The sequence below is a fragment of the Formica exsecta genome, unplaced genomic scaffold (genome assembly GCF_003651465.1).
Source record: "Formica exsecta isolate Colony F162 unplaced genomic scaffold, ASM365146v1 scaffold826, whole genome shotgun sequence".
Taxonomy (NCBI): domain Eukaryota; kingdom Metazoa; phylum Arthropoda; class Insecta; order Hymenoptera; family Formicidae; genus Formica; species Formica exsecta.
Genome location: NW_021853596.1, coordinates 85,587 through 96,849, shown reverse-complemented (window position 1 = coordinate 96,849; position 11,263 = coordinate 85,587). Strand labels below are relative to the sequence as shown.

Sequence of the window (11,263 nt, the reverse complement as noted above, 5' to 3'; positions counted from 1 at the left end):
TTTATATAAATTAAAGTATATCTTTATTTTAATTTTTTTTTATCTTGAAAATATAATAGAAATAAAGTAATCACATTCGAAAGTTCAAGACAACATTTCGCGAAAACTATTACAAAAACAACAATGCGCATATATCTATAGTCACGGTAATTTGAGAAATTTTGCGATTTTCAAAAGATAACAAAAATCAACAATGTCTTTCCATCCCCTGAATCGATATTTTCACTCAGCAAATTTAATAATATTTCAAAATGGGTGCAACGACTTCCTTAACTCGCCCGTTTAAATATGCACCGAACGATTCCCGAATACTAAGCGCTCCCGTTTCGAAGACGAAGAAACCCGTTCCTGGGAACTCGATTATGCCGGGAATTAATGGTTGAAATTAAATCCACCTCCCAATTACAGTCTTAGTATCATTAAATGTTCTTATTAATTATAAAACATAATTATTGGTCGGCGATAGTGTCGCTTTTGCGAAGCGAAATTCTGATGAAGAGAATCAAGGAGTAAATAAGTAATACTAAAGTAAATAAAATACATTATATAATAATAAATAGTAAATAAAATAAATTATATAAATAGGGCGAAATCGGTGTTCTACAAATTGTCTTTTCTCAATTTAGCGCATAGCCAAAATAAAAATTGTATATCTATATTATATATTAGATATGCTACATGATAAATATTCAAAAAATGAGATCGAGAGAACGAATCTCACCTGATAATGTGCTGATTGGTGGACCGCAGTAGGATCGTGGTGTACTTGGTGATGAGCATCCTTCCTACGCTGTTTCACCCTATCACACATATATTCTCACACGCGTGATTTGGAGATCGCAGGCCATTGTAACACGAGAGCCTTTTGATTTCAGAAAAACCTAAGATGTCGATTTACAATTAGGTTTATTTCGCGAATATTGAGCAAAAACGAAGTCGCAAGGAGCAACGTTGAATGCGGTAGAAATTTTTTCGCCTAAATTTAGAATTCGTATATAGGGTGTTCCCGAAATTCTCGATCAAACTTCATCGATATATTCTATTAATCGAATTAATGACATGGTGTCAGATAATGCTTCTTCAATGTTCTGATTGCCCTAATAAATGACAATTTGTCTTTTATATTTTCCTAAAGATTTACTGCAAATAAAATGTTTTTTTCAAAGAATAATTTTTTTTTAAATAATTTTAGATTAATATAAATTATATGAAAAATATAGATATATACGTATGTGTATGTATATGTGTATCTCGATAGTAGTCGGATATTTTTTTCAACTTCCGAAAATCATCAAGGAGAAGAGCAGTTTATCGACTAGCACACACAAACACATACAATTATATTGTACAGAATATATACTGGAAGTTGCAAGGATAAGAAACTACTCTCGTTATTTAGTCAATTTTCTTTTCTCTTGGCATGTACTTCAAAAACGGTAATTTATACATCCTCTTCGCGACGAAGAACTCGATGCTGAGGAGCGTCCATCGTTTATTTATTCTTTTCCGGTTTGCATCACACGGCTCATTATATTTAATCGCGCTATGTTCACATCCTCGTTGAAGCGAGACTCTACTCCACCTTGCCAAACCTTGTTTTCTCAAAAAAAAAACAAAAAAAAACATATATATGAATGTCCGAAATTGTTCACGCAACTGTTAAATGATACACGCGTGTTCTCTATAAAATTAAAGACCACGTTACTTCCAATAAAATTACCGATCACGACTAGGTCATCCTCGGTTGTCTATTATACTTGATAAAGTGACTCGCTGTTAACTTCGACGACTCGCGCGTCATTGACTCCGATTAATCCCGTAACGAAGGAATGTAGGGTAAACAGAGCAGGGACACAATAGATACCGATGGAGCCGGTTAAGAGCATAAAGATGTTCAGAGAATGAATCTATTTTGCGAGTCTGCGTGCTTTTCTCACGAGTCATTATTGTAAACTGTAAACTTAATAAGAAGTTCCGTCAATATATAAATATCAGCTTAAGAAAGAAACGAGAGTATGTTTTCTTTAAAAATATGCTATATGTGTATAGAGTTTCATAGATTTTTAGACAACAATATTTAAATCACAAGAAATTTTTAGCAATTTTATAATAACAAGACAGAATTGAAAAAAATTGCAACCTTAAAAAAAAAAATAATTAAAATGTTATGATACTATTTATATTGTATATAATATATTTTTTATATAAAAATATTAAAATATATTTAAGTAACAATTAATATTACATTGTGCATCATAATTTGGTGTATCGCGCTTTCATAGATACATTTATGAAAAAGGATATGTCTCCTCATTCTCAATTTCAAGGTTCTATTAGCTCTTTTGCATATAGTGTCATAACTTATTTCTATCATAAATACATATTCTCTCTTCTCTAAAAATCGCGTAATAAAATTGTATTGAGATATGTACTACTGAAAGTAGTATACTGAAAAAGCTGTGATAAAACCTTTTACTCAATTTAATTCGACGACGAGTATATTTCTTCGGCTTCTCGGATATATCGGTTAACCGGCTCCTCGACTTCGCCATGAATTGATTTCATGCTCGATCGCGCAAGACTCTGGGTCATCCAAGGTGTAACTTTCGAGGTATTCGAATTGAGATCGATACTTTAAAAAGTAAAAAAAGATACGATTCTATTCAATCATAAAAATGATCGCTTTAAAATTCCGGAAACAAATAAATTTTCAAAAAATTCTTGCTCGTTCTATTTTAATCTACATATATTTGAATTTTTACTTTGCGTTAGTTTTAATTTAATACTCTTCTCATATCTTTAATACTTCTATCAATAGATAAAATTAGTGAATAAATAAATTATTGGTTTCAAAATTTATATTTTTCCAATAATAATTAATTTTAATTTTTGTTTTTTTTTTATATGATATTGACTTTTTAACATTTATTTTTATTTATTTAAATTTTTATTTTATTTTTTTTATCCTTTTGCACATTCAAAGCAAAAAAAAAACAAAGTAAAAAATGAATTAACTTGTTCTAAAACTCATAAAAAAAGGAAAGATATAATTTTATTTATAGATCTATCAAAAATATATATATGTATTTTAAATTGCGCGATTTACACACAATCGCCTGCAATCAAATTTACGAGTTCGATCGAAAATGTATCCCGCGACGAAATGTCATTTAGCATTTATTCGATAGCTGGACTTGTACGCTCGTCGAACGTTTCACTGTCGATTCATGACGTGAGACTAGCCGATTCATTCAGCTCTGAATAAATTTGATCCCACTTTTTTAAATACGAAAAAAAATTATTAAAATTCTAGGTGCTTTCCGAAGAGTTCTAGAATTCTTAATCGGTTTTAAAAAGACTTTTGTCAAGAAGTTTGAAATTATTTATGAAATCCTTGAACTCTAAATAAAATTGCATTTTTTACATAATGAGAGGAAGAGTGTTGTGAAGTTAGTCTTACAGTTTTTCAAACGGAATTTTCATTGCTTTAAATAAAAGAACTCTTTTTAAAATCGATTGAGAACTCTACGAACTGTTCGCAGAGAGCACCTAAAACTTTAATTATCTTTTTCAAATTTAAAGAAAGAGGGACCAACTTTACAGAGGTGATTCATTCGTAATATTCTTCCGAGTACTCTCGAGTATTTGAGTCATCACGATTCCTCTCGAGAACGAGAAACCCAGACACTTCAGAATATATCACTGTGCGCGAAATTGAGATTAGCACGTACGTAATGTCATCAGCTGTCGATTTTAATCAATCACGTTCTCTATAGATCCTTTAGTCGAGTGATCTCGACTTAGATCGAGGATTCCGTAGCGGATGAGACGTCAATCCAAACTCCGCGAAGAGTATTCTCTCCACGAAACCGACAACGAGATGTGCGGCGCCTCCGCACCGTTTCAACGATCGGCGGAATTATTTATAGAAGCGCGCGAGAGGCAGACAAAGGCGCATATCGCCGCGTATTTAACGGCTAAGCGTGACTGTCCGCGATACTTGCCTTCTGCCCAACAATTTCACTTTTACTAACACACTTTAACTACCACATCATGTGTGTGTGGTTTTTCCCCGTCTCTCTCTATTTTAAGAGAAAATTTATCTCGTTTATTTTCAAGGTGTCTATATAAACCTAGTGAAAAAATTTCCTGAAAATGTCCTGATCTTTCAGATATTTTTGTTCAAAATTCCAGGTAAAGAGAATGTTTTCAAGATCTTTTAGTGACATTTTCTCAAATTTTTTATTGTATGCGGTTTCTAATGCTTCTCACTCATATGAAGAAAAAACATAGAGCCATTTAAGTGCTCGATTTGTAGTACTAAAAAAAAAACTGAATAGTTTTTATAAGATACTGATCTTTCAGATATTTTTGTTCAAAATTCCAGGTAAAGAGAATGTTTTCAAGATCTTTTAGTGACATTTTCTCAAATTTTTTATTGTATGCGGTTTCTAATGCTTCTCACTCATATGAAGAAAAAACATAGAGCCATTTAAGTGCTCGATTTGTAGTACTAAAAAAAAACTGAATAGTTTTTATAAGATATAATATTTTTCACATGCATAACATTAAAATTTTTTTATTATTAAAGATTACAATTAAAAATATGTATTTCACATATTTTGTTTAGACATTGAATGTATAAACAGAGATAGATGAATATATATTTTAAATAATTTAACATAATTTTATAATTTTTATAATTTAGCTTATCAGCAATTAATAAGCATTTGGCTTATCATCAATATGCTTACAATAAGAGAGCAAAAAATTATCAAAGAGAAAATTTTTAAAATAGTTTTCCGAGTCCCAATATAATTCCATAAGAATTCCCTGATTTTGCTAGGTACAAAAAAAATCCCTGGAAATTCCAAATTGTCCATATCTTTCCAGGGAGTAAGCACCCTGTCACAATCTATCGGATGACTATATTTAGCGCTAGAATATGAAACAAAGATCCATCTCGGTTCCAAATACGCCTGCCTAGAAATCTCACCTCTTCTGTACAAATAAAGTAAATTCTTCATATTTCACTAATACGATACATGCTCCAAGACTCACATCGTTACAAATTTAAACTTGCATGTACGATAAGAAAGAAAAATGCCGGAAAAATGCTCTGAAAACTTATGTTTTCACTACACACAAACGTGCCTTTTTATATTTCGCGCCTTTCGTTTAAATAAATTTTCATGGTGAACAAATCGAATTTCTTTAGCGAGACGTACACATTTGGTGATGAAGGCGAACGCGAGACAAAGAGATTCCGAGTTGAGTCCCGTCTGGTTGGCGGACGCGAATCAACTAACTTCGCAAGCCGGTTGTTAAACACTATAGTCGCGCCTGCAACCGGGACTTTAGCGGTGCGACTGCCTATAGTTCAGCCGGCGAATATCATGAGAACGCGTAGAGTGCGATTTGCACAGACAGGACGAGGCTCCTGCATATCCTCACGGCGTATGAGTGTCTGGCTGCGCGAGCGTGTGTGCACTCAAAAGTCATCTAGGCACGTAGGCACCAAACGTGTGCAAGCCCCTACCTACTTAATGTTAGGTCTATACATTCGACAAAGAGGATATCTATTGAACAAGTGAACAAAAGAACGTTTTTTAAGAGTTGACGTATTCGAAAGAAACAAAAAATAAAAATACAGGATAATATTTATATATTTCTCCGGTCGAATAAATGATGAGCTGAAAAATTCTAAGCAAAGAATGAAAGATAAATCTGAACAAGATACAATTCTGAAAAAAACAGGGTGTGTACTTTACTGGAAAAACATAGAAAGCCTATAGAATTCTTAGGGATTTCTTTTGCATCTGGAAAATCAATTTTTTTCCATACATTTGCGAATTTAGCATATGAAACTTTACTGGCTCTATGTTTTTCCTTTGTATGATTAAAAAGCATTAGAAAACGCACATAATAAAAAATTTTATTTTATAGAAAATTGCATTAAAATATTTTTTAAATATTCTTCTTATCTCTAATTTTGAATAAAAATACCTGGAATATCAGGAAATTTTTAGGGAATTTTTTTAAAAAAATTGAGTCGACAGAAAGAATGAAAATATGCATGTGTTTGCTTATAAAATAAAATGTTTGATTTATTCTCAAATAAATATTTATTGGATAAATAAACATTCATTAGGAATAATGAAATTCTATTTATTTAATTATTAAGGAAATATTTTTTAAATTTTTATATTTTCATTAATAGTATATATATATAAAATAGCTTTTATATTGAAAGATTTACAATAGCTTAATATTGAAAACTTTATAGAAAGGAAGATTAGCTTTTTCCCTTTTTCACGACGTCATCCCTTTTTCTGCTTCTCGTCGCCAAGATGTCAATAAAGTAGTCGAAGGTCTGAACTTGTACTTTCGAATTGTCTGGGTGCCTTCTTTTCAAATGATAAGAGAATTTTCCCGTTCCAAAGAGGAAATCCAATTAGGAGAAAAATATCTGGCTCCCCTGAATAAACGTCGCGCTTTCTTGGCTATTCATGAATGCCTATTATTTGCAGCTCTAAATATTTCGCAAACAGAAAGTTTCACGTACGTAAACGTAGTTTGTTCTTTTTATGCACTTTTATTTATATTAAATAATAAATATAACAGTAACCAAGCAACGCAAAAATAATAGTATAAAATTATATACAAAATTACTGAGAATATTGCCATTATGTATCATATTATTTAAGGTAGAAAAAACCTGTAATTCTTATAAATTTATAATTCACAATTTTTTTTACGAGTGCACTTTACATATACAGTAAAAATTTTTAAATAATTTTTTATTTATATAATTTTCATTTTTATATTTTTATACGGTTTTGTGACAAATTCTATTTTATAAGAGCATAAAAATATTGATTATGAGAATCCAAATCAATATATTTCAAACTTTTGAATAAATACTCTTTGTGAGGAAACATATATACTGCGATCGAACGAGACACAAGGATACTCTGTGTTTGCGCGCGATTCTTCCGAGGGCGATCTCGCTCTTCTCCGTGAATGGTGATGCCGCGAAGAGCAGGATCGGATGAGAAAAATCCGACGAAAGAGGAATACGAGGCCTACAACTAAGATGACAAGGAAGGGCTTCGTAGGAGAAACCGGGAGCCGTTTCTCGACTTCTGCCGCCGGCAGAAAATGAAGGTCGTTCTCGGCCAGTCGGTCGGCTTCTACAAATAGCCACTGATATTGTACCATTATACCCCCCTCCTTCTTTATTCTTCCGCTAATCGTCTTAAGAAAGTAATTAAGTGCCACACAGATAGATGCGGATACTATTTTTTCTCGCTCTTTTTTTCATATCTTATATTTTATATGATATATTTCAGTTTATTATAAAAATATTTTAAATTGTAAGAGTTATATGCTTATATATAAAAATTTATTTAATGTAAATAATTTAAATAACATATTAATCTCTCTATCTTGATTATATCATATTTAGTATTATAATACTAAACATATACATATATACAACTATTAATGACAACTATTCTATATTGAACGAGTTTTTCAAGTTTTCATGATTTTTCAGTACAAGTTTATTAAATAAATGAATATTCCCCGGAAACATCATAAGCAAACGATACGAATGTTAATTTATAGATCGTAATAACGGAAATACCATTCCCTGCCGCAGTGCACGCTTTATGAGTGTCGCATGTGTCTATTAGTTGCACGGGAAAACGGTAATCATGTCCTGCTCAAAGATATATCGTAAATTGTAAATTTTGTTCGTGACAATTAAAATAAGAGATTGCTTTAGAAAGTCGTATAATACCTTTAAAAATATAACAATGTATTCATAAATCTCTTATTTAGAAGTTTATCATATTCTATTACTTCATTTACGTTACATAATTTCGCGGGCGAAAAATAAAATGAGATTTTTGCATACAAACGGTAAAAATTCAAATAATTTAATAAAAGAATTCTAGTATTAATTTAAGACTTTTTTTTAAAGGAATAAGAGAAGATATTTATTTACAATTTATTTCCAAATATCTTTCTGTCGTATCTAAATAAAGAAATCAAGACTATTCATTTATTATGTAAGTTTTTTATGATCTTTTAAATTTTATTTTTGCTATGTCAAGCAACTGTCAAGAAAAATAAATACAATCTTAAAAAAAATCTCTCACAATTAGTCGGTATAATGGACAGGTTAATAGATTAATTATTGTACTGATAATGCGATTAATTTCTCGCGTACTGTTGCGGAAACTGCATCATTACTTATTTCAAGCTAAACTCCTCTGTCGATTTTATGAGGCCTTTCCTTGTTTCCTTTCTATCACTAGAAACTAATAGAAACGCGTAGTAAGAGATTCGCGCCGCAAATCGCTTCGCGGGCTCATTAGTTCCATGAGTGGGCTCTTTGAATCTGCTGAAGACCAGCAGATGCGAATCGATGTGGAACCGTTCCGCGCAAAGAGAAGAGCTAAACTGTTAGATAGGGAGGATAGAGAGAATTCATCAGCGTGCACTCCATAATTCGTTATACGGAGAAACGCAAATCTCTGAAACTTTCTTACCACGAAATAATTACTTTTGACACGAAAATATCTGCATGAATGTATACTTCGTATTTTATATATGTCTTACATTATATTTTGTGAAAAAATAATCATTAAATAAAAATTATATATATCAGGTCTACCGGAAAGTTCATTGCAATAAATAAATATACATATAATAATATTATTATAATGATTAAAAGAGAAACAACAATTAGAAAAGGCATTATTATACATATATTAAATGCCTTTATAACATTTTTATTAATATGTAAGTAATATATTTTCTCCGCTGATTCAATAAAGACTTCACCGAAATTGATATCAATTAATAATAGTTATAATAGTTTAGTGGACAACACATGGAGTCGTTGTCAGCTCTATTAGTATCATTTGAATGACTCGCCTCTTTGCAGCCCTATGGCTTGACAACGGCTTTCATTCGCGTCGCTCGTAACATTAATCGCCCATTCACTCCGTTCAATCCCTCCATCCAAGAAACTAGGTTTGTTCCGAAGAGACTTTTATCGCCCAATGTAGATAATCTGTATTTCGTGATGGAATTCAAGAGAAAGAGAAAGAGAGGGAGAGAGAGAAACAAAGGTATATAGTCTTTATATCAACTTCAAAAACAATTTGTAGAATCAAAATTACGTATGTGTAATAATGGGAGAAAGCACTCTTAAAGTTAACTTTTTCTTTTAAATCTTTCTTTTAATATTATATAGATTGTATAATTTATGACTTTTATAATAAAAATGACATATATATAATATACTACATAAAATGAACGGCGAATTCTTGTAGAAATAACTTATCAACAATGTTGCAACATTAACGGTTTCTCCGGATAATACCGAGTAAGTAAAATATGCCACATCTATCTTTCTAGCACTCTGTAGGAAAGTATTTCCAGTGTAGCAGAAGTACAACTACAGGGAGTATTACACCCTGTGATCCGGACTCCACTATCTTTTCATCCTCCTGAGAAAGTCTGGAGTGCAGCAGCAAACGCTGACTGTATACACGCTTATCTCGCATAACTTGGATTATCCGTGGCATGATATACAATCACCATAAATCGAGCTGTTATATCGCCTCTTCTTTTTTTCTTTCGCTTCCTCTCTCTTGCAAGATTCATGCGACTTTAGCTTCACTTCCTTCGCATTCGATAATCCTTTCGCGCCCTCTCGAAGGGCCTCGTCTCGAGGATTGCGACGATTTTTCGCGCTCGTGCGAGAAGGTCACTTTAATATGAGAAAAATGTCTCCTCCTTCGAATTTATAGCTCGCCATCCCGCCCATCGCAGGTCGGGAACAAGACCCGGGGGTGTTTTTAATACTGGAGGGTGATATTCGCGTCCAATTAACGTTGCCGGAGATAAAGAATCAGAGAGTGTCAATAAAAATTTGATAAAAAAATAGAAGTAATGATAAGAAATAATACAATTAATAAATAAAAGATGATAAAAATAATAAAAGTAAAATAATATAAAATACGTAATAAAAGTAACAAATTATTTACGATAGCATTTTGCAACTGTATATATTCTTCGTGTCGTAATTTTAATAAACAGGAATGTATAATTAATGATAGAAATGATTGAGTTAAGAGCAGTTTAAGCTTCGGCATTCGTATTGTCTGTTTTTGTATGTCTGTAAGAAATTTAGAATAAAAAGGAGATGGATATTAAGATGGAGAACAGTAAGTGAGCAAATGCCGAAAATGGTTTCGCAAAAAAGACACAGATAGGCCTCGGAGAAAATCGTTATCTTTCATTTTTCACTTCATAACGCCCCAACAATGATGCCGTATTCCAACCACCCCATGGACCATTGTCGATGGTTGAACGCGCGTGGTAGACAACCGTAAAGCTCCCTCGAGAAGAAAACACTTTTTGCCCCTTTCGATGTACCGTTTTCGTTCCCCTGGGCTGATTAAAATCTCGCCGCAAACTAAATCATCGGACGCCAGGAAAATAGTTGAGTAAATATATTTTATCTCATATATAAAATAATAATAATAAAATAATAAACCTATATAATTTCGTACTCATTGAAGATGAAAATGTGAAACAACAAAGATATTACTGCACTCGGCAGTGCATTTGTAAATATGCGGCGAGATTGCGGATTTTCACGTGGATAGGAATGCAAATGAAAATTTGCACATGCAAGCGCGCATGCATATGCAGATGCATTACGTCACGCACACAAATGTCAATGTATACACGACTGAAAGTTGAATTCTCTCTAATTCTTTCTAAGTCTATCTTGAAAATATATTTACACAATGTTAAGTATATATATGTATATATAATTCCTACAAAGAAAATATTCTAATTTGCCAAAAATATACGAATCGTTAAATAAAATGCGGCGGTAAATGAGGCAGTATATATGTGCATTTGTTGTTATATTCTGCATTGATTAATAATGAAGCAATCTTCATACCACAATAGAATCCGGAATTGCGCCTATTTAATGCGAAACGCATCATTAAGTAAAACCATAAACATACTGACCGTAACGTGTGCACGCATAAAGCAGCGTGCGTTGGTATATTTTTGTATGAATATAATGCAAACATACACATGTATTCGTGAATGTTTAAAAAATGAGAAAAGAGAGAGAGAGGGAGGAAGGAAGAGAGAGAGGGTGAGGGAGAAAGAAAGAGAGAGAGAGAGGGGGAGAAAATAAAAAATAAAGAGAGCGGGAGACAGA

At 32.2% G+C, this 11,263-nt stretch overlaps 2 protein-coding genes across 8 annotated transcripts in view; one reads left to right on the top strand and one right to left on the bottom strand.

Moving 5' to 3' along the window:
- Nucleotides 1-11,263, bottom strand: part of LOC115244587 (protein sprint) — a 129,106-nt gene that overhangs the window by 60,628 nt on the left and 57,215 nt on the right. The window contains exons 1-2 of one of the 5 annotated variants that reach the window (XM_029822349.1): nucleotides 3,732-4,296; nucleotides 722-881 (exon numbers count right to left, since the gene is read on the bottom strand). The exons of 3 other annotated variants lie outside the window; for them this stretch is intronic. In XM_029822349.1, coding sequence (XP_029678209.1) covers nucleotides 722-780 — 59 coding nt within the window. In that variant the 5' untranslated portion in view covers nucleotides 781-881; nucleotides 3,732-4,296. Of the gene's footprint in view, nucleotides 1-721; nucleotides 882-3,731; nucleotides 4,297-11,263 lie in introns of those variants that run through there. One more of the 5 variants, XM_029822348.1, reaches the window with a different exon arrangement.
- Nucleotides 1-11,263, top strand: part of LOC115244589 (venom allergen 2-like) — a 36,766-nt gene that overhangs the window by 10,585 nt on the left and 14,918 nt on the right. The gene's annotated exons all lie outside the window — the stretch shown is intronic.